At 34.8% G+C, this 23,386-nt stretch overlaps 6 protein-coding genes and 1 non-coding gene across 8 annotated transcripts; 3 read left to right on the forward strand and 4 right to left on the reverse strand.

Moving 5' to 3' along the window:
• Positions 1-3,319: 3,319 nt before the first annotated feature.
• LOC150027725 (uncharacterized) lies at positions 3,320-4,164 on the reverse strand. Its single transcript, XM_090302151.1, has one exon. It carries the CDS (start codon positions 3,995-3,997, stop codon positions 3,431-3,433), a length of 567 nt encoding a protein of 188 aa, XP_090158277.1. The 5' UTR covers positions 3,998-4,164; the 3' UTR covers positions 3,320-3,430.
• Positions 4,165-5,919: 1,755 nt separating this feature from the next.
• TRNAC-GCA (transfer RNA cysteine (anticodon GCA)) lies at positions 5,920-5,991 on the reverse strand. The gene has a single exon. It is a non-coding gene; the product is annotated as a tRNA-Cys (tRNA).
• Positions 5,992-6,300: 309 nt separating this feature from the next.
• On the forward strand, positions 6,301-9,807 carry LOC150027727 (pyruvate dehydrogenase E1 component subunit alpha-3, chloroplastic-like). Its single transcript, XM_090302730.1, has 3 exons — positions 6,301-6,823; positions 7,435-8,215; positions 9,219-9,807. Exons 1-3 carry the CDS (start codon positions 6,602-6,604, stop codon positions 9,494-9,496), a joined length of 1,281 nt encoding a protein of 426 aa, XP_090158856.1. The 5' UTR covers positions 6,301-6,601; the 3' UTR covers positions 9,497-9,807.
• Positions 9,808-10,746: 939 nt separating this feature from the next.
• Positions 10,747-14,379, reverse strand: LOC150027728 (conserved oligomeric Golgi complex subunit 4-like). The gene is made up of 3 exons (XM_090302731.1): positions 13,720-14,379; positions 12,372-13,338; positions 10,747-11,451 (listed from the first exon to the last, which is right to left on the reverse strand). Exons 1-3 carry the CDS (start codon positions 14,346-14,348, stop codon positions 10,822-10,824), a joined length of 2,226 nt encoding a protein of 741 aa, XP_090158857.1. The 5' UTR covers positions 14,349-14,379; the 3' UTR covers positions 10,747-10,821.
• A 68-nt stretch (positions 14,380-14,447) lies between these two features.
• LOC150027729 (28 kDa ribonucleoprotein, chloroplastic-like) lies at positions 14,448-16,366 on the forward strand. The gene is made up of 4 exons (XM_090302736.1): positions 14,448-15,007; positions 15,437-15,538; positions 15,637-15,942; positions 16,039-16,366. The coding sequence occupies exons 1-4, from the start codon at positions 14,687-14,689 to the stop codon at positions 16,090-16,092; spliced, it is 783 nt and encodes a 260-aa protein (XP_090158862.1). The 5' UTR covers positions 14,448-14,686; the 3' UTR covers positions 16,093-16,366.
• Positions 16,367-17,953: 1,587 nt separating this feature from the next.
• On the forward strand, positions 17,954-20,728 carry LOC150027730 (ribosome biogenesis regulatory protein homolog). The gene is made up of 8 exons (XM_090302735.1): positions 17,954-18,179; positions 18,268-18,418; positions 18,780-18,831; positions 18,966-19,094; positions 19,347-19,464; positions 19,891-20,074; positions 20,197-20,310; positions 20,404-20,728. The coding sequence occupies exons 1-8, from the start codon at positions 18,064-18,066 to the stop codon at positions 20,542-20,544; spliced, it is 1,005 nt and encodes a 334-aa protein (XP_090158861.1). The 5' UTR covers positions 17,954-18,063; the 3' UTR covers positions 20,545-20,728.
• Positions 20,729-21,158: 430 nt separating this feature from the next.
• On the reverse strand, positions 21,159-23,383 carry LOC150027731 (pentatricopeptide repeat-containing protein At4g01400, mitochondrial-like). Of its 2 annotated transcripts, XM_090302734.1 has the most exons (2): positions 22,463-23,383; positions 21,159-22,376 (listed from the first exon to the last, which is right to left on the reverse strand). In XM_090302734.1, the coding sequence occupies exons 1-2, from the start codon at positions 23,291-23,293 to the stop codon at positions 22,368-22,370; spliced, it is 840 nt and encodes a 279-aa protein (XP_090158860.1). In that variant the 5' UTR covers positions 23,294-23,383; the 3' UTR covers positions 21,159-22,367. The 2 variants fall into 2 exon arrangements, with proteins under 2 accessions (XP_090158860.1, XP_090158859.1); XM_090302733.1 differs by having other exon boundaries at positions 21,159-23,380.
• Between the last annotated feature and the right edge of the window lie 3 nt (positions 23,384-23,386).

The raw sequence follows: 23,386 nt of genomic DNA on the forward strand, positions 1-23,386 counted from the left end.
AGTTTTAAAATATTACTTTTTAAAGACATATAAATAAGAATTCAAAAATATCTAAAAGATTATATATATTATCTAATGTATTTTTTATGAGACCATTTTATGAAACTAAGCTCAACTTTCTATATATATATATATATATAATGATTTTAATTTAAGAAATAGTCTAAAAGGTTAAAGATGTTTTTCATTATTAAATCACGAATTATTATCAAGGTAAGTTATATAAAACTCATACTAATAATATTTTTATAAAATAAAAAATTAATCCAATAAAATGTATAGTGACGAGAAATTAAATTAACATAAATAAATTTATTAAGGTTTTACAATAATTATTTTAAATTTTTTTATGAAATTATATACACTTGTTTTCTATTATTGTATTAGGCTTCTTTAACTGTTTAAAAAATATTATATTATACTTCTTATACATTGAATTATTTTCGTAGTAATTTTAGATCGACCGATATAAATGCAATTCAGAGGCGGTATAAATACAATTTAAAGGAGCATTTTCTATTTCTGGTTGATAACTAATGCAAAAAAAAACATCTCCTTTTAATAATAACTATGTTGTTTATCTTTAATCTCAATTTTATAATTACAAAAATTCATAAAAAAGGACTAAAAGAGGGGTTAACAATGTACAAAATAGAAACTAAATAATTGTATAAAATTATATTTTTTTATAATATTGTTTTAGTAAAGAGATCTCCTACTAGAGCATAGTGTTAAGTAAAAAACAGTAATTTATAGTATTAGTGTCGTATTTTATGAATTGAACTTCGTTCTTTTTTAACCTGGATCATTTTGTTCTATTTCCTAATTTAACTTTGATGATTCGGATTCCAATGATCTGCTTAATTTCATAATCTCTGTCTCCTCATTACTATCTAAAACCAAATACGAATTCTCATAAGAATTATGGTTGGAAATGAGTCACTCAACAATATTATTGGATTCGATCATGACTATACAAATATAACTGATAATACATTAAAGTTTTCTATCAAAATGTATGATAGAATTTTCAGTTTTGATTCAGCACTTGTAGTTTTTGTTAAATCAAGTGATTCTATAAAAAGAATTATAATAAAAATGATTTATAGGTTAAATATGAACTCAAAAGTCTAACTAATAGAAGTATAGCTAGAAAAACTACGTTACAATATAGAAAATAAAGTTATATAAAAGCAGTTTATCTGAAAGTGAGAGTGAGTTGTGTGAAATGAGGAGAGGAGAAGGTGATGAAGGTTGATTAAAAGAAGCAAAACATCCTTACCATAAATGAAAACCTGAATTTGTCTTCTAATTAGAACATCCACCATTAGTTTCTACTAGAATCAATAATAAGGGTAATAATAATAATATTATTATTATTATTATTATTATGAAATTTGATAATAATAATAATATGAAATGTGATGTAGGGACAAAATTACTCTTATGTAATAAGTTGAGGGTGATGAGAGGTTGGTACTTAGAAAGGGCCCACAAAGCAATTACAATGATTGACGCTGTGGGCAATGTGAAGAGTGAGGGCCCAGGCCCATATCAACCAGTATCCCCCTCCACACACATATATTATCTGTATTATTATGTATAAATTTTATATCATTTTAATTTTAATTACATTAAATTTATTTAGATTTTTTCAAATTCATTCAGTGGATTAAATTTAGATTATAATTATTTTATCAAGTAAATTAAATCTATTTCGATTTGAACACAAGCTATCTTGACTCAACTTGGATCTAAGCTAATTTGACCTAGACTTGGATTAACTTGGTTAGATCTATATCAGGTCCACTTTTCTTTCATTTCTAAATAGAAATTAGATCAATTTTTGGAAATGAAACAAAGAGACTCAGTATATTTAAATAGAAATAAATAAGTGTTCCGAATGATAGATTTGGATATGAGCCGACTCAGCTAGATTTGGACCTGGGTGAATCGGGTCGACCTAGGCCCGAACAGACTCGGCTCTACATGGACTCGAGATGACTCAGCCTAAACCTGGACCAACTCGGCTAAATCCATACCAGGACCCACTTTGCTAGACCTGGACCCGAGCTGACTTGGCTAGATTTTGACCTAGACAAATCAGGTTGACATGAGCCCAAACTGACTCGACATGGGTCGGGGTCGACTTGACATGACATGGCCCGAGTGCCAACTCAACTTGGGCTTTGGCCCACTCAGCTTGACTTGAGCTAGGGTTTACTCGACTTGACTATGGCCTAGACCGACTTGACTCGAGTTTGGCCTGAATTGACTCGGCTCAAGTTTGGCTGGATTGAATCAGCTCAACTTTGGTCCAGGCCAACTTGGCTCGACACAGACTCGAACTGACTTTGCTCTTAGGTCCAGATTGACTCGGCTTAATCTAGGTCGGAACCAAGTCAAAATCCAACCTAAAATTCATTTTGGATAATTAAAAATTGCATCCAATCTATATCTAATCCATATCCAATTAAATGGAATAGACTTAAAATCTAAATATATAAATTTAAATTTAAGATAAAATCATATAAATAGATTAAAAATAATATAAATTTAAATAATTATAGATTGGATTTGATAATTTAGATTTTTCTCAACCCTATATATATATCGTATTACCATTGAGTGATTTTTTTGTGCTTCTAAATTCCGGCGACACTCACTAAAGAATTTAAGGATTAAAGTTAGGATTGAATCACAAAATTTTGTCCAATTTCTACTATAATTCATGGGTGTGTGACATATAATACGATTTTTTTCAATGCACTAAATGAATCTATTTAAAATATTAAATAGATCATAATTTAAAATAAAAAGGTAATTTTTCTTGAATTTTGATTATATTTTGATATTAGTAAATTATTAAATTTTGCATTTTTAATCATTTCTCTTAACTTTTTATGTGATAAAAAAGCTTTTAAAAAATAGCCAGAAATTGTATAATTTTTTTGAACAAAAATAAAATAAAACCCATTACAAAAAGAATTAAAGATATATTAAAAAGTAAAAAAAAAGTTGAATAATTTATCATATATAAATTGTTTTTCTAAGCAAGTTCACCTCGTAAAACTTCAGCAAACAAAATATATTCTATATATAGCCATTAAACTTAAACTTTATATTCCAACTTCATCAACATGAATAATATGTGTGAAATGTTGGAATAACTTTAACAACTCATAATTTTAATAAAATCATATTATAACTCAAAATATTATTATTTTAATATTTTTAACATTATTTAATTATAAATTTATTTTTTATTATATATATTTATTTTTAAACCAATAACAACAGTTATATACAACTTTTAAAGTTTTCAAAGTAAATTTTTCATTAATAAAATAAAAACATAACATGAGAAATCAATTATAAACAACAAAAGACCAAAGTTTTAACCAATTTAAGCACCTATAAAACTTGATTCTCAGTCACAGGAAGTTGAGTGATCGGAATTCGGCGCAGACAGCACGCCATTGCCGCCGCACTTTGCCACCATCCTCAAGCTCTCCACGAACGCCTCAGTCTGTGACTCCTGCGACAATATCTCCGACAGCTGTTCCGGGCTTATCGCCAGCTTCACCTTCCACACTCCTTTCCTCGGACACACTTCACCTGTTTCCGACCACATCCTATTGTTGTTGTTATCGTAGGTACACATTCTGTACGGCGTTAACGTCGCACTGGCGGCGGCGTTGTCGGATAGTTGTCTGGCGGCGTTCTTGGTGGATGGCAACCTGCAAGAAGGGTCGAGAGGGAGAAGATAATAGAGGTCCCCCGCGTGAAGCTCCTCGTCGCGATGGAGCGGCTCCGAGAAGAAGTCGCGGCGGCTCCGGAATATTCCGTGGCCGGAAAACTCTTTGGTTATGCAGTCGGCGGTAATGGGGGTGTAGAGCTCCATGATGGCTCCGTTTGGGGTGAGGACCTTGACTATGTTGTCGTTTTCCGAAAGAGGTTGAGTTGTGGTGATTCCTTTGAACGCGCAGTTCCCCATTGATGGATTAGGTTTTGGTTGTGTGAAGGTTTTTGTTGTTTATGTTATTATGGGAGGATAACTATTAAGTACCCGACACATAAAGCATCTAATTCTTTTCTTCTTTCTTTTCGAACCTTTCAGGGTATCTTTCTAATGCTTTCTTTGTTTTAATCTAGTGCGGTGGACCCACTTAGTTTGTGTTATGAGTAAAGTAAGATTGGATCATCATTCTAAATTTTCTTAATCATTATTACAATCTAATATTAATATTAACGATGGATTAGATATAATGACATGTTATAATTTAAAAATGAATGCAAATTGTTTTAGAATGGGTTGAGGTTGAGAGAACTATCACCTTCTTTCTCAGTCAGTTATCTTATGATTTATCTTCACTTCACTAAAGAGATCTCTTTCTCTCCTTTTGTTCTTCTTCTCTTCCTTGCAAACTTCTAGTTTGTATGGTATTTAGTGTAATTAATGTGTAATGATGACGTAATGCTTAATCACTGTTTGATCATGTTAATTTTCTATTAGGTTTAACGAATCTGGTCATGTCGGTCGACACTAACCGGATGTTGAGACCTCCACCCTTCATCCGATACCAACCGGTACACTAATATCATTTATATAAGATTGAATTAGATTTAAAGCCGACTTTTTAGTATGATATTCATAGTTATTTAGAGTCTATTTTAGTGAGAAATTTTGTTAATCATTATTACACACTAACATTAATGTTGATCAAATACATACGAAAACATTTTCTAATATATAAGTAAATGCAATGTCATTTTATAAGATGTATATGATTAAATTAGATTTAAAGTTTACTTCTTACTATAATATTAGAGTCATTAACAATATAGTTTATTCAACTTATCAACCGAACTTCTATCAAATCATTCATAAAAAAAAATAAAAATAAATAAATAAATAAAAATAAAAATAAAAATATATATATATATATATATATATATATATATATATATATATATATATAATCATACACACTATAGTTCTTACCAGACTATGTAGGAGATGAAAAAGATTGAAATTAGTATTAGAAAGAAAATAAGTGAAAAGTAGAGCGTTTAAAAGTTGGAACAATCTCTGAAAAGGAGATAAGAAGCATAGCGTCCAGGTTTAGTGATGATGGTCAATGGACACAATGATGGGTTCATGGAAAGAGAAGTGCTTCATGCCTCTCCCACTCTTTTATCTTTGTTTTTTTGTGAACACGTACACAGTAAATTATATAATTTACCCAACAGTAATAACATTTACGCTGCATAAAGCATTTTTAATTCTGAATACGAGGTAAAAAATATATAAAAAAAAGTATTTAAAAAAAGAGTAGACAGAGCTCTCTTTTTTCCCTTTCCCCTATAATTTTGCTTATTCATCATAGTTTTTGTTTTACAACTCATAGATAGCAGATTCATTTTTTTTCTTACTTGAAACAACGAGTACTCGATTTATAATAATGTGAACATGTTGAACAAAAAGTAAATAAAAGATAGAATAGTATGTAGCTTAATGAAATTGTTCTCAAGTATATATTCATATCACATAACGTATTTCCAATTATGGGATAAAAAATGCGTAATCCAAGGTTTTTTTTAATGATTTTGGTGAAAAAAGGGGCAATATTATGAAATAAAAAGGAGAGAAAAAGGAAAAAGTGTGTGATAATTGGTGAAAAGGGAATATTGAGAAAAGCTTATAAGAAAAAGGAAATGAAGCACTTAGAAGATACATTTAACAACATTTGACCAAATTTTGTTAATATTATAAAATCGTTTTTAAAGTAGTTTCTTAATTTTTATTTTTTAGATATAAATAGTTTTTTTATTAAGAAACATATTTCTTTTTTGTAAATGTTTTATTTAATTATAAAACAAAAGATTTTATTGAAAAATTAAAACAACATATTTCTGAGGGCCCAACCGGGTTCGAACCGGTGACCTCTTGATCTGCAGTCAAATGCTCTACCACTGAGCTATGGACCCATTTTTGATATACTTTGATGACATAAATTTCATAATAAAATAAAATACTATTATGTTATAAGTTAACCATAATTTAATATTAGCTTATTATTTAACATGAGATATAATCTTGAAAACCTATTTAATTATGATGTCATTATTACAATTTACTTACCTAGGTAAGAAAATATAGAAACTTAGGTGAATATTGAACCTCCAATTATTTCACACTATTTTTTTTCTCTCACTCTCACTTTACAACTTCTATTAATAAATAAAATATTATATTTTTTTTAATAAAAATTAATATAAACAAAGTTGGTAATGAATATTGGGTGTGATTTTGTAGGAACAAGGTGAGATAAAAGTTGTGTGAATTGAATTAGTTGAACAATAATTTGAATATTTATTTATTTATATGAAGAGAAAAGAAGAATAAGTAGTATTAGTAGGAAAAGTTAGTTGTGTATTGGTGGCTTCCCTCTCTATTCTCCGTGATGTGTGATTGAATGTGTAATGTGTTGTGAATTTCAGTTTTTATGATTTCGTCTCTTCTCTCTTTTGCATTTCCTCAAACACATTAACCTCTTTCTTTTTCTCATTCGCAAATCGCAATACCATAACATTAACAATGTCTCTCTCTGTTCCCAAGTTTGCGCACCCTCTTCCTCTTCCTCTTCAGCACAGATCCAATGGCTGCTCCATGTCTTTCCACACGTTCACTCCCTTCCTTGGATCCACTCACAAGCTTCGTTTCACTGCCCCCGTTAAGCTCAATGCTCGCTCTAATTCCATTGTTGTCTCTGTCTCCGATGCTGTCAAGAACAAGAAGCTCAAATCAGCCAACAATCTGGTAACCCTTTTACCGTTTTGTTTTGAGTATCACAAATCAATAATCCATTCCTTTGGGAATAGGAGATTTTCATTTGTTCAGCATGGCATGGATCCTGCATGATGGGTTTTTGAAAATTAAATAAAAAAGTTATCTTTCTACTTAATTCAACCTACCCAATTAGTTTTTGAGTAAATAAATAGTGTAACCACGAACCGTATAGAGAGTTTTTGCACAGTCAATCAATTAGAAATTGTTACAATACTTACCTTAGAAGTTATGCATGAGTTTTTGATTTGATGACAAGTATGAAGAGTTTTACACTTATGGTTCGTAGAGATTAAACTCTTGTTTTATAAGCTGCATGATTCAATATTTTATTTCAAATGTTGTAGATTTTTCACAATTTGATGGTATAGGTTTTGTATTAACTATAAAACCTGTACCATCAAATTGTGAAATATCTACAACATTTGAAATAAAATATTGAATCATGCTTCTTTAAGGAAAGAAGAGACTTTTTATGCCTGCTATATCCAGTTAGCTTCAGATTCTGAAAAATATGTTTTTGTTTTTTTGGAAATGAGTGTTTGAATTGAATTATTGTTTTTTGTTTGTATTGGTGTGTGCAGCTTATTACGAAAGAGGAGGGCTTGCTGCTCTACGAAGACATGACTTTAGGCAGGTTCTTTGAAGACATGTGTGCCCAGATGTATTATAGAGGCAAAATGTTTGGCTTTGTTCACTTGTACAATGGCCAAGAAGCTGTGTCAACTGGCTTCATCAAGCTTCTCAAGAAAGAAGACTCGGTGGTGAGTACATACCGGGACCATGTTCATTCACTGAGTAAGGGGGTGCCAGCGCGTGCTGTAATGAGTGAGCTCTTTGGGAAGGCCACGGGATGCTCCCGAGGTCAAGGTGGCTCTATGCATATGTTTTCAAAGGAACATAATGTGATCGGTGGGTTTGCTTTCATTGCTGAAGGAATCCCTATTGCCACTGGGGCAGCATTTTCCAGCAAGTATAGAAGGGAGGTTTTGAAAGAGGCAGACTGTGATCATGTGACATTGGCATTTTTTGGAGATGGAACATGTAACAATGGACAGTTCTACGAATGCCTAAACATGGCAGCTTTATGGAAATTGCCTATTGTGTTTGTGGTGGAAAATAATCTGTGGGCTATTGGGATGTCACATCTCAGGGCAACTTCCGATCCTCAAATATGGAAGAAAGGGCCAGCATTTGGAATGCCTGGGGTTCATGTTGATGGGATGGACGTTTTGAAGGTCAGGGAGGTGGCAAAGGAGGCTATTGAAAGAGCCAGACGAGGAGAAGGACCGACTTTAGTAGAATGTGAGACCTATAGATTTAGAGGACATTCATTGGCCGATCCTGATGAGCTTCGTGACCCTGGTGAGCGTTTATGTTATGCTTTCTTCTCTTAGAATGTACTTCAAATATGCTGTTAATTTTTTAGTATATTATGTTGCATTTCCTTTGCACTTTTGTTGGTATCTTAAGTGGTACTGAACATAATACTTGTACATTTATTCTTCTGTAAGCTTTCTGTGCATTATCTCTGTAGTTTAGTTTTAGGACCAATTTTCTCTTGATGTTAGATGTTGAGAATGCAATTGATATTAAGATTAAGATCATGGATTTGGATCACTGCCAAACTTGTATGTTAAAGAAATTGAACTTGTATTTGTGCACTCTAAACCTGTGAATGGTGTAAAGATTTACACTTTATTGTTTGGATTTGAAATATGGCATAACTACATTATAAGCTGTACTTATACTACACTTTATTGATTTGTCTCTTTGAAAAGTAACTTCTCTTATCATTTTGATGGCAAGTGCAAAACATCATGGTGCCTGATCAACAACATTCCTGTTGAAATATGGAAATGTAGTTTGATTAATATTTGTAAACAATTTTTATAAACTAAAGTTGTGGATGTTTTTTCCTATAGTTTGATAATGTTTTTGCAAGGTATTATTTTCTTGCTATCAATGTGTTAAATAATGAGTTCATCTAAACGTGTGGACATAATTCAGATTACCCTGTGGTTATTGTTGCTCTTAATGACTATGTTAGCTGATAAAAGTAGCATATTTTATTCTTTTTTGAAACGTCCTGCTAAATCTTATAGTCTTTGTTTTCTATGCATATTACATCAATAGTGTCACGTGATCTATGTAACCAACCTAACTAGTGGGATAATGTTTTATTATTGTTTTTATTCTTGTGGCAATAATATTATGATTACCACAACCGTTTTTCTAATTTCAACAAGTCAGGATATTCATGCCATGATCAAAATAACTCACATCTTGCCGAAGTTTTCTTTGTCTTCTATTTGTGTCTGCCAAGTTCATGGTAATTATTCACCATCATCTGAATGTGCTTTGGCAGCTGAGAAGGCACATTATGCTGATAGGGATCCCATCTCTGCACTGAAGAAATACTTGATTGGGAACAAATTAGCCAGTGAACAAGAGTTGAAGGCCATAGAGAATAAGATTGATGAGGTTCTTGAGGAGGCAGTTGAGTTTGCAGATGAGAGCCCTCTTCCACCACGCAGCCAGCTTCTAGAGAATGTCTTTGCTGATCCAAAAGGTTTTGGAATTGGACCTGATGGCAAGTACAGATGCGAGGACCCAAAATTCACTCAAGGCACTGCTCATGTCTAATGTTATCCAAGTCTGACATCTTAGTTTTCAGTTTTAGATTCATGTTCTTGTTCTTGTACTTTCTAGAAATCAAACATTACGGTCCAAATGCCCTTCATAAAATATAGAGAGGATTTGTTTAGGTTGAAATTTTGTTTTTTCTTTCCTTATATTTGTTAGCATTCTTGGAACTAGTGTCAACAATGACAATTTCCAATCATTCCTTTTATTAGTCAGTTGTTGCAATTATAACAGCCATCTATTCTTCTTGTGGATTCCTTTAATTTTTCAAAATGAGTATCTTGTAGTGGACTCATGAATTCTATCTCCAAGGCATGTTCTCTCGGTATAGTCATGATTTATCCTTCACTCACTTTGTTATGATTGAGATGAAGTAAATTTGGTTAATGGTAGATATAATGTATTTTAATTTAATGTTGAATATTTGATTGAATTTGTATCACAGATTTTTGCACAGTAGTAAATTATTTTTAAATTTTGTGACATGGAATTACTTAAGTAAATAATATAATACAATAAAATTTGTATTTACTAAAATACTTATAATTTTATATCCTTTAAACTAAACTTAGATCTCAATTTGTATTTAGGATATCAATTTTGAATTGCAATAAATTCTTCATATATTAACTTCGTTTTGATTATTTAAAGAGGCTAGAAGTGCAAACCACTCTACATATTTTCTTTTATTTTTTATGCAATCTATACACTTTCAACTCTGTAAAGCATCTCAAAAGTGTGGCTAATGCCACAACAAATAAATGTAGAGTCCTTTATTATCGTGATTTCCTACTACCATCTCAATATTTTTTAAATAAGATTCTCATTATTAAAGTTATTTCCTAATGCAATGAGATGATTTACAATATAAAATGAACCACAATAATCTGCAATGCAACGAAATAACAATTAATTACTCAAATAAATGCAACACTAGTATATTATGCAATGCAACGAAACGCAAGAAAAAGTTGTTTGGTGGAAATGAAATATTTAATGAGAAAACTTTACTAAACAAGCATGAACTAAGTCTCAAAATTGATTTACAAAATAAAAAATAAAAAAAATTCAAAATTGGTAAGTGGCTATTCAGGAACAATGATCGTTTTACACAAGATGCTTTGATGTAGGCAGCCTCTCGGGTGGCAAATCTGAATACTCCTTTCTTATTCTTTTGCCTTTGAATCTCACAAAGCAAGTCGCATAATGAAACTGTATGTTAACTTACCAAACATCAAAAGTAGTAAGAATGAAGCTGTAATACTTATCATATGAAGATTGAAGTAGAAAAAAAAAGTAATGTGAAGAGACCATATAAACGGATATTACAACTTCACAGCAGCTATTGCTTCTGGTTTAAAATCAACCCGCAGACCCAATACACGTCTAACTTCTGCTGGAGTTAATCTCCAGGTCATAGGTCCAGAGTTCTCACCCCAGAAATCTAGAATCTCAGAAACCTTTTCTAAATTTAGAATTGTTGCCATTTGAGTAAGACGTGCAAACTTGTCCCTAACAGTTCTCTGTGTCATGACACTGAAATGACTTACCAAAGCTCTAGCATCTCGGTCCAGCTGAAGACCGCCTAGCTGACTAAATCTTTTCTGCATCATAATAACTTCTAGCCTTTTCACAATGAAATCAATAATCAAATGAACAAACGTGTCATAATTGTTAGTAGTCATTAGTGGCTGCAGCCATGCCACATTTGTCTCAACAGCATGGAGAAGTCTCTGAACCCATGGGTCATTCACCTCATTATCTGCATACTCAGCCTCTGAAAGCTCATAGCTAATTGGTCCAACGCTGTCTAATACTGGTCTTATTCTAGGTGTAATGGTTGACACAAGTTGTCCTATGCTAGCAGTCAAAGCTTGCTTGAAAGCATTGCTGCTATCTGCCAACTCAGTCAAACAAGATTTTACCTTTTCTCGATCAGCTGGTGCAGGAAAAACCTGTATGAAGTTATTCAGTCCGTTAATTCTGCAACTTTAAACTTGTATATTATATAGGCAAAGTAAACAGACATAAAATAAAGAATAACCTATAATTATAAACCAACAAAGGACAAATTGACATAGCGCTATATAAATTGAGAAACAGTTCTTAAAATAAATAGTCTATAGCACTGTTCCAGCTACATTGCTTCATTTAAAAATGAAGGGAGGAGCAGTTGACAAATATGAAATATTCATTTAGCAAACTTGCACATCTGAAGAAACATCCAGTCTAAAATGGAAAATAGTTCATAGAGTGAAATCATCAATACTAAAACTTTGAATTTCTAAACCATACTTTGATCGCATTTCTCTAATCAATCATCTCCATATCAATGTTAACAGAAGGATTGCTACAAATTTGACCATGTACTCATCACAACATTCGGGGGAAACATGTGTATGTACATAGTTTATAGGGCAAAATCATTGCTACAATTTCTGAATTTCTAAATCATACTTCAAGTGCATTCTTCTAATCAATTGTCTCCATGTTTGTTACAGAAAGGATTACTGCAAATTAATCTGTGGTTTTGAAGTTGCCAAAATGTCAATCTTGAGATTGGTTTATCCTATACTGCTGTCTTTATATTTTTATCCAATATTTGTAAATATCACATAAAACTCAAAATCATGTTACAGAAATTCAGAACTACATCCTGCACAAATTAAATGACACGATCTGCACACACACATTTTATGAATAATCCCTAACCCATGAATCTAAAATTACCTTATAATGGGACCCCAGGCACACAATGCATAAAGCAAGGGTGTGCCAACTGTACTTACTGCTAAAATTAACATCATAATTCAAAATTTAATGAATATAATCAGTGATATATAATTGTAAGGTACTAAAAATATACAACACTCACCTCAGCACACTGTTCTTCAATTTCATGTTTTAGCTTCAGAACATACTCACAGCTAACATCCATATTATTCAAAGCTGTTGCAATTTCTGTCCCTGTCTTTTGCACACCAACGCCACCAAAGAACAACTTTGCACCAAGGTTAGGCTCTCTTATTTTTTGTTGCAAGGCTTCATGATATTCATTACCGAGCAAACTGTTGGCACCACTCAAAACGGCAACAACAGAACTAATATTGGAAGTGGATATTGCCCTCCGCAGGCAACTCTGCAATACATAAAACACATCATCCACCATAGAAGTGGTAAGGCTGTCAGGCACGTGTTCATCGATCCTTATTGCTTTCCTGACGTTCTCCAACATGAAAAATCCCTCCAAAATGACGTAAAAGCCGGTTAAATCTTGTGCAACCTTGCTGAAACTTCCACTCCGGAAAGCCCTGGTGGCACGAGGAAGCAACTCAGGGTCAACAGAAGTAAGCGCTTTGATCTTTGAAATCATGAATTCGGTGTAATCCTCACCAAGCTGCATAAGGGAGAGAATCTCCTCCAAATATAACTCAACCTCTCGTGGGTCAGGACCCTCAGGACCTCCTCCAACAGCAAGCAAATTGGTGTTGTGTGCATTTATCTCAGAGGACAACTTAGCCAACTTCCTATACTCCATATACTTGTTTAAAATCACAGAACCACGAGAATCACACTCCTCCTGAAGCTCACAGATTGCATACACAATACCATCCTCCCCACAAAGACCACTCAAGATCTCACTATTCTCCTCAATCGCCAACACAATGTCCTTAAACAAATTGGTCAAACAACCAACAAAATTGACATTACGCTGATCCATAGTCTCTACCAACTGCTCAAACTCCATTCTTGACCTCATTGCAATCACCTTCTTCAAGTACCCAACATACACCTGCAATCCCTCCTCCTCCACACCCAGCGGGGTGAAGAGCCGAATGAACCTGAGCAATGATGGATCAAGGTTCAGGCATTGTGGCACAAGTTGTTTTCTTAACTGTTCTTAACATAATATCAAGTTCAATTCCTATGCACTCAATGCAAAAAATATATATAAACACTATCATCCAATCAGAAAAATCATGGTATGAATGAGTATTAAATTAACAAATCTGAAAGTGGACAGACTCATCAAATAAAACAATTTGCAATTGGATGACAGGAATCCAGCGAACAAAAGATGCATATACAGTTTACTCTTATATGTAATATATATGTATATATGTATATTCATTACTCTCATAATTTAAGATATAGAAAAAAAAAGAGTCAATCTATTATACTCTTGTTCCCGCAACTTAAAATTTGAATATCCATGACTGAACCTGAGAATGGCGGGGTGGTCGCGCTGATCCACTGCGGCAGAGAGCTTCTTCCTTACAATTCCCTCCAACTGCTTCTTCGCTGCTAACAAGCGATCCCTCTGAAGCTGATCGGAGCCGGAATCCTTGTACTGCGCGTCGATCTGGAGGAACGTCTGCACGTAGCGCGCGGCCGACTCGTAGTCCTCTGCCTCGAGTGCACGGTGGACGCCTTCGAGGGAGTTGGCGCGCTCCACGATGGCGTCGATGCGGAGGAGCGTGTTGCGGACGCGCGACTGCGCCAGGTCAAGCTCGCGGACCTTGCGGCTGACCTGGTCAGCGAGGTCGGAGGTGGAAGCGACGTTGGAGAGCATGTAGTCGGCGTCGGAGTTGACGATGTCAAGGACGTCGGAAGAGCGCTGGAGCTGGAGGAGGTGACGGTCGAGGTCAGTGCGCTGCGAGAGAAGCTCGTCGAGTTCGACGTCGACGGCTCTCTGGTGAGCGATGCACTCGTGGAGGAGGCGCGTCATGGCACCGACGTCGGTGAGGGAACGGACGAATTCGACGGCCTCCGCCGTGCCGAAGTGAATTGAGCTGGCGACGGTTTCTTCGTCCGCCACATTATTCCCGTTTGCCTCAGGCGTAGTCCCCATTTTCCTCACACTTCAGATCTCATCTCAAATCACTTCAACAACAAACTCACTCTTTTCTTAATTAAGCTACCATTTTTATTTTCTATTTTTATCATCAATTACTTAACTTTATGTATTTTTTTATAATTTTTTTTCCTTTAAATTTCATCATAAGCTATTTAACATAGATACTCTTTTATTTATTTATCAGTAATTTTTGTTTTCAATGATTTTTTATTTATTTATGATATTATATTTTGATAACAGTAATGTTTTAGAAAAGAAAAAGGTGTGACTTAAAACAAAGCACACCCATTTTCCTGAACTCAAGTGTTAGTGTAGCACATCAGAGGCTAAACATGGCACCTAATGCCACTTTCTTTCTCTCACTCACATCTTCTTCCTTACCCTTTCCCTTATTCAACTACAATCTCCATACCCAATTCACATCTTCTCACAAACCATTCATTTCCTTTTCCAAGGCTACGACTTTCTCCTTCACCGCCTCGCCGGCCACGGTGGATAAAGCAAGGGTCGTTCACGGAGGAAAACATGCGGAGAAAGAAGCGTTCAAGCAACCAAGACCAACCGAAGTCTACATCTGCAACCTTCCCAGTAGCTGTGACGTACAGCATCTACTTCACATGTTCAACCCCCATGGAACCGTACTTTCTGCTCAGGTTTATCGATTCTTCCACTTTTTCATTGTTTAACATCAATTCTACTATACCCTCTCTTCTCTTCTCACTAAACTATTCAATTTAAAAGAAAAATCAGAGGTTGAAATCTTCTTTGCTCCATCCATTATCTTCATTTTCATTGTTAACTGGCTAGTTCCTATCTAAGTATAGTATAGATACTCATTAGTGACTATGTATGTGAATATGTATGTTTTAGTTTTTCTTTTGTAATAGATTTTTTTTAAAATTGTGATACAATTTGGGTTAGAATTGTCAAAAAATCAATATTTTTCAATTAGACATTTTACGAACACGTCTCCTACAAGTATCATCGTACATACAGTGTCTTGGTGACAGAAGAAGAAGCGTGTTCGAGCCTTGTAGATCATAACAAGGTAATGTGTTGATGGGGTGACTACACTTTTGCAGGTTTCCCGGAGTGAGGAGAGTGGTAAGAGTAGAGGGAGTGCTTATGTGACAATGGCATCTATTGACTCCGCAAAGAAAGCAATTGATGCATTGGACGCATCGGTTCGTGAGTGTGAAACTCGCTTCATGTATCTTTTTGCATAGTGTGTTGTGGCTATCTGTCTGAAAATGTGTTTTTGGTTCCTTTTTCACAACTGAAGGATGTTGGTGGGCGTGAAGTGCTGGTTAGATTTTCAGCTGAGATGAATCCCAAGAGGAGGGATCTTGACACAATGAATTCGTTACCCATTAGAACTATGTACTATGAAGGTCCTCATAAGTTGTATGTTGGGAATCTTTCCAAGTTTACTGTGCCTGAAGACCTGAGAGAGGTTTTTGGCAGATTTGGTAATGTGACTAGTGTAAGGATGTTGCATGATATGAGACAAGGGAAACAAAGGGTCTATGCGTTTGTCTCCTATCTTTCAGAGAGAGAGCGTGATGCAGCAATGTCTCTCCATGGAACGGTATATATATATGTGTGTGTTCTACCTTTGCTCTGCCACTTTTCATTGTTGTGCTTCTCATTCATGAGTTAGTCTCTGGTCTGATCTTTCTTGCAGGTGCTTTGTGGTCGAACACTGGTGATTCGAGAGCGTGTAAAGAGAGAAGAATAAGATCTAACTGGATATTCAGATTTTGCCTAGTGATTGTTGCAATTTTGATTGTTTAGGAAGAACTTCCCCAGCTAGAATATGTCAGCAAGTGGAGTAGATCTGCTGTCAAAAGTCCATCAAAATCTGGGTTTATTCCTTGTGTTTAAAATTTCAATCAGCAATATCTCTGTATATTTTGATAGTTCAAAACATGATTTTTTGAGTGGAAAAAGTATTCAACTTAAGATCAAGAAATACAATGGCAGACCTGATAAGAAACTTATCTTTATTTTCACATATCTGCAATTATTTAAACTCACTATGGCAAAATGAGAAAGATCACTGAGGCAACTCTTTACCACTGCTGTGCAGTTTTGAAACTAATTTCCAGGTATCATAGTTTGAGTTTTTAAAAAATAATGAATTTATCCTTTATAAAATTATGTTAGAATTGTCTTAGAATTGTCTGAAATTTCATAAATATTTTTTTAATTAAACATTTTATGGATACGTGTCCTATGAGTGTTAATGTTCGCTATCGATGCGTGTGTTTAACAAAAACACATCATCTAAGAGACGTATCTTAATCTCATAAATTTCTAGTCTCCAAATGGACAAAATATACTACAATCACATCTTGATATACAAAATAATTATAATGATAAAATTGTTTTCTTTATAACTTTCCAACTTAATATTAAACGAAACTTCACAAAATATAATCAAATTCATCTTTGAACATCATGACATGATAATTGTTAAACTTTTTAGGCACGTAGAATTGAATCAGAAATTTTGTTCTTTTGTTCCCTAAATTGTCCATTGTTTTCAAGATAAAATCAGTACCTTTAGTTTTTTTTTCATTAGCAGTATTGCAGTTCTGTTTGTTTTTGTGACTCTAATGTTCAGCTGCAACATAATTTTGAGCTTTCTGTTCTAAACTTACAATGCGTTTGCAAATTTTTATTAAAAAGTGTGATACTGTAAGAGGAATCGTATTTTACAAAATTTATTAAACAGGTTCTTCATCATTAGTAACAATCCATTACTCTGTTCTTATTTCGGTGCAACGAAGTGGCGGTTTTGTTGTTTTATCTTTTACACGTTATACCATGAGACTTATATGGGGTGCAATTAGTAATCATTAGGTGCAGGAAGCAAAAAGTTCTTCCTTAAGTAATAAATAGGCGGACAATATCATCACCTCAAAGGGATTGTTTCTTATTGTACTTCCATATGTTCTTCTCTCACCTTCATAAATTTTTGTATTTCAATCCTTATATAGTATTTTGAATATGTAATACGAAAGTCTTTTTTCAGATTCGTAATTAGCTTTCAAATTATGTAATCCAAAAAGCCTTTTTTTCAGACGCGTGATTAGTTTCTAGATTACATAATCCAGAAGTATAGTATTTTCTAATATGAAATTAGCTTTTGAATTATGTAATCTGAAAACCTTTTTTCAGATGCGTGATTAGTTTCCATATTATATAATCTAAAAAACCATTTTTTTAACAATATATTCTGAATTACATAATCCGGAAGTTATTTTCAAATTATATAATCCAAAATATAATTTATTAAAAATATATTTTGGATTACATAATCCGTAAGCTATTTTCGAATATATTAGATTCAGGATTATGTAATCCAAAATATATATAATTTTTTTAAATTGCTTCCGAATTTTATAAATCTATGGGTGGCACAATAAAGATAAAAATGTGTTTTCACTTTTATATGGAGGTGACACAAGAACATGTGGAGGTGCAGGAAGAAGCAATCCCTCAAAGGTTCATCTTTTTTTTTCTTCTTTTTATTGTTGTTTGTGTTGGGCCTGTATATTGGGCCTCGGTTTCATTTGTTCTTCATCCTCGCGCTGCAACACCACACAACAGAAACACAACACAACATAAACAAACCCTTAAGCCGTTACCCACCTGCAATGCCGCTGAGGTTTGATATTGGTTTGATTTGTTGAAGTTGAAAGTGATGGAGATGGAGATGGAGATTGAAGCTGAGAAACAGCACAAGTTCGATGTGGACCTCGGCAACCTCATGGCTTTCGACTCCAATCACACCTTCCCCTCTCAACCACCTCTTTCCAGGTACCAAGGTACCCACCTACCGTCTTCTTCCTCTTCTTTAGGGTTTTTCGTTTTTGACACTGTCTTTGCTTACGTTTATTCCACACAGGGAGCACCTCGTCAACCAGTGTTTACTGAAAGCCACTCACCTGGTTCAAGCTGTTGCAGATGCCCTCTTTACCTTACCATCAACGGAAGATGTAGATGGCCCCCTTGTCAACTTGCCTGCGCCACTCACTAAATTGCCAAGAGAAAAACATGTAATCCCACACTCCAATTTTTGTTCTTCTTAATTCAAAGGTTATATAATTTATTGATTCTCACTTTTTTCCTTTAATGCTCGTGCCCCTAATCCTTATTCCTACTGTATTGCAACTTTATATATGCGTCTGCATTGCAATTATCTATGCAATTGTATTGGTTATATGATTCTAGGAAAATGATAGTTTGATAACCTTAAAGATGTATACAACTGATGAGTTTAGAAATAAATATATATAATAGAGGTAAGTTTGGAATTAAATGATATGAATAAGAAGTTTGGTTCTTTGTTTGTAGTGTTTTTTTTATGTCTAATCACTCAAATCACTGGCTCATCAATTTTTGTGATGCTTTTTTCAGTTGCCAAAACCTAAGCCTCCTACTAAATGGGAAGTTTTTGCCAAAAAGAAAGGTTTGTCTATTCATGCTGCACATGTGACTCTCAAATAATCTTAATGCTGGTTATACGGTCTGTGTTTGGCTTAGTGCTTCCTAATTTTTATTAGTTGAACTGATGTATTTTAACCTCTGTGTGTTATTTTGCAGGCATACAGAATCGGAAGAAAGACAAGATTGTGTATGATGAACAATCCGGAACCTGGAAACGGAGATATGGGTATGATCGTGCAAATGATGAAGATGCTGTACCTATCATCGAGGCAAAAGAAACTGATGGTATATGATCGAACATCCCTTTCCTGGATGTGATAATCTGGAAGTTAGAGAGTATTTATATGTCTATATTTCAAATCATATAGATGTTTATTTAGACCGTTTATGTTTAATGTTATTATTCTCTTGACTTTAACATTTTTATCTTTTCATGAATATAAACTTGTAATTAACGTTTTTTGGGTTTGTTTTTGTACACTGATCAGAGCTATATGTATGGCATGTTAGTAATGGTATTTTTATAACATTTTGTAGATCCAGCAGAGGATCCTTTTGCCAAAAGAAAAGAAAATAAGAAGAAAAGAATTGAAAAGCAAGATAAAAATCGACTACAGAACTTGAAAGAAGCTGCTAAATTCGGTGCTTTACCAAGGTTTGTAACATAATGTTCTTCAATTTACCTTGAAGATTTTGTAGCATGGGAATTCTATTTGTTAATGTTCATTATAGTATACATCATTGACTTATAGTTGTGTGCACAATTATTTCATGGATCATGGACCTTTGCCTTTTAATTTTCCATTTGAGTCAATTGTATCTCACCTTTGCTATTGGTGGCATCTCAATTTCATTTAATGTCTGACTTTCGTACATGTTGTAATCTCCCCACCTTTGGGAGCAATTGAGTAATCTAGAGGCAACTGTCCTACCTTAAAAGTGTGCAACTTTCGACTAGTTTGTTGTAGAGTTTTGACCTGGTGTTTCTTGTTTTCCTTTAATATATATCTTTATTATTTTTCTCTCTGCTATTCATGATATTTTCTTGATTGTAATGAAATCTGAACAAATTATTATACAGCCATGTTCAGTTGGCAGCTACAGCTTTGCCTATAACAGGAACTCAGGCAGCACCCAAGAAAGTTACAAAGGATGAACTAGGTAATGTAGCAGGAATTGCGGCAACTGCAACAGCCAGTGGTGGGAAATTTGACAAGAAATTGCCTGGTGAAAAGCCTGCAAAACATAAAGGAAAATATCGGAAGGTTGTGCACTGTACACTAAGCATATATAACTGTTTCTCTTAGCCATGTAAATTGTTATGTGTAGAAACATCCATTTTTAACTAAACTGTCTTGTTAACTTCCATTGGTTTGTTTTCATCTAGTTCCTGCCAGTGGTGGAAGGAACCGGGATAGGATCACAAGAGAGAGAGCAAACTGAAAAAATATTGAACAAGATCATGTCCAAGAATTCTCATAACATACTGAACGTTGAAAAGGTACAGTAGATTCATTTAGTGACATGGATTTCAAATTTGCCCTGTTTTATTATTAACCTTTTTTTCGTTAAAATCGTGCTCTCGGAATTCTAGGCCGTCACAATGCACAATGTGAAGAAAGAGAAGAAGCGAAGAAGCGATAAAGGGAAGGCTTCACCAGCTGACAACAAATTGAAACCTGAGAAAAAGTCTTTTAAAAAGGGAAATTTCAAGAAAGGGAAGAAAGGGAAATAGTTTAGGTTTTATTTAAAACAAGTTTTGTAGAGTTCTTGGAAACTGTTTACTGGTTTTTAAGTTTTGTAGGCTAATTTCATCTATCTGTCCCTATCCTCTCTATTTTAAGTGACAAAAAGCTTTTAATTTATCAAACGAATAACATCGTCTATGGATAAAATAAAACATGTATGCATTATTTTAACTGTTATTATTTGTACAGTATAAAATTCAATATTTAGTGTAACTAACGAAATGCATAGAAGAAAACTTCTGTAAAAATATAATGTTTAAATTTGTAAAGTGATACTTCGGACATTGCCAGCTTCATTGTTTAAACAACAATTTATTATCCAAATAAATGCAACATTATTCTGCAACGATAGTGAAATTCTTTACTGAACAAGCATGAACTACGTCTCAAAACTAATTTACAAAATAGAAAATGCAAAATTGGAAAGTGGCTATTCAGAAGAAAAACCATTTTACACTCTGTATATACGCGTATGCCTTTGAAGCTAACAATGCAAGTCGCATAATGAAACTCTATGTTAATACCAAACACCAAAAGTAGTACAAATGAAGCCGTAATACTTATCAGATGAAAAATTAAAGAAAAAAGAAGAATGTGAAGAGACCATATAAAATTGTCGTGTTCTATATTACTACCAGCAATGTTAAATAGTTCACATGTGTACAACAAAATTTTCTTATTGATGGGAGTCAAACTTCATGGCAAGGTCTAATATATCAGTGCTGACTGACACAGGGAAATTTCTTGTTTTGGTATACTTCTATACACATATTCAAATCTGTAATGATTGGGTGGGGAGATTACTTATCTGAAAAGGATGAGATGAAAATGACAAGAATGTCTAAGTCAGTGAACAAGAATGTCTTAACCTAGTGAATCCATGTTGATCCGTTTCGGGCTTCTATGTTGATTGTTGAATATTACAGAAAGTCACCAGCGTTCGTTTGAGCAGAACCCATCCCTCCTTTCTGGAGTTCCAAAGACTAGCCGAATTTATAATATCCCAGCTGTCCTCATATTAACCACTGTTATACTCTATTTTCCAGTCGAGTAGCATAATTATGATTGACATGCAAAAAACAACATCGTCACTTGAAAACCTTGGTTATCTGTTAAAAGCAAGCCAGATTCTTGGGCAATGGCATTTTTATGCAGGCTACACTCGTAGGAAAGCAACAAACATACCACAAAGATCCAACATGAATGACAGAAGCATGACTGTAAGTTGTAAGTCCTGCATAAGTTTTAGAATACTCTGGAGTTGGCTCGTATCTTCTTAATCAAGTAGTTCTCCAAACCAATGCCAGCATCCACAATTCTAGTATGCCCTTTTATTTCAATCTTAAGAACTTCCTCCAAAGCACCACTGATTTTCCCACCATCATCAACTTCACATATTACAGGCATTAAGACCATCCAAGTATCCACATGAGGAGCTTCCCCATGTTCAAGAGACATAGTAAGAACTCCACAGGCATCCTCAGCCCTACCAACATTACAAAACCCCTTCACCAAGGCGTGAACAACAGCAAAATGAGGAGAAAAACCTTTGCACAGCATCTCCTCGACATACTTGCGAGCCTCATCAAGCATTCCCATGTCACACAAGCCCCTCGCCAAAGTACGATAGGACACCAGATTAGGCAAGCACCCATTGGCCCGCATGTCCGCAATAACCTTGCAGGCATCGTGAGCACGCCCCTCTCTACAGAACCCCAATATAACAGTATTATAATGAACAATATCAGGATTGCACCCTTTGACCTTCATCCTACAGAGAAGCTTGTAAGCCTCCCTGAGCTTCTTCTTCCTACACAAACTGTTCAATAAAGTGGTGTAAGTCAAAGAATCCGGAACAAACCCTTTGTTGAGCATATCCTCCAACAGATCAACAGCACCATTCACCTGACTCTTCCGACACAAGGCCTGCATCAAAATCCGGTAAGACTCTATATCCGGCACAACATCTCGTTTGAACATTTTGTTGAACAGTGAGTAGGCAATGCTAATGTCCCCATTGAGACAGAACGCGCGCATGAGAATGTTGTAGGACTTGGTGTTGGGTTCCACCCCATACCTGTGAGCATCCTTGAAGAGAAGGAAGGCGGGGCGAATGTAATTGCGGTGGGAAACGAGGAGCTCAAGAATGCGGTTAAGGTGTTTGGGCAAAGGCTTGCAATCGAAGTGGAGAATGTTGTAGAAGGTTTTGAGGGCTTTTTCCGGCAAATCGGCTTCTGCGTAGACTCTGATCAAGTAAGTGAAGAGGGTGGGAGTGATGGGTTGAGAATCGGATCTGAGGCAGCGGAGGAGATGGTCGATGAAAGAGAAGTTTTTGGAGCGACCCAACTTGAGGATGAGAATGAGATAGGTCGAGTAAGTGTGGCGGAAGTTAGGTTGGCGAGAGGCCACATCGAAGATTTCTTTGGCCAGAAGAGGGTCTGATTGGGAAGCTATCAGCTTCTGAACTCGTGTTGGTGATCCGAAAGGGGTGTTCCCACTGTTGCTGTGAAAGCCTTGTTGTTGCTTTGGGTTTTGCAGGTAAAGGGGTGGTGATGGAAGGAAGAAGATGCAATTGGAAGCACCCGTGATTAGGGTTTTCGACCGAACAAAGATTCTCTGCATTTCTTCTTCTTCTTCTTCTTCTTGCTTCTGATGGCTGACGGAAGCAGGAATGAATATACCTAAGAATTCCACGTGTTGGTAACCAATACCTCCCAAATGAGGACGACGTGGCATTTCTCGGAAGATGAATGAGGCACGTGTCTAATAACTAATGGTGGAGAATGGGACACGTCAGAAGGGGAAACAGAGGAAGTTGAGATCTGAGAG

This window comes from Phaseolus vulgaris, chromosome 5 (assembly GCF_051622355.1).
Source record: "Phaseolus vulgaris cultivar YP4 chromosome 5, ASM5162235v1, whole genome shotgun sequence".
Taxonomy (NCBI): domain Eukaryota; kingdom Viridiplantae; phylum Streptophyta; class Magnoliopsida; order Fabales; family Fabaceae; genus Phaseolus; species Phaseolus vulgaris.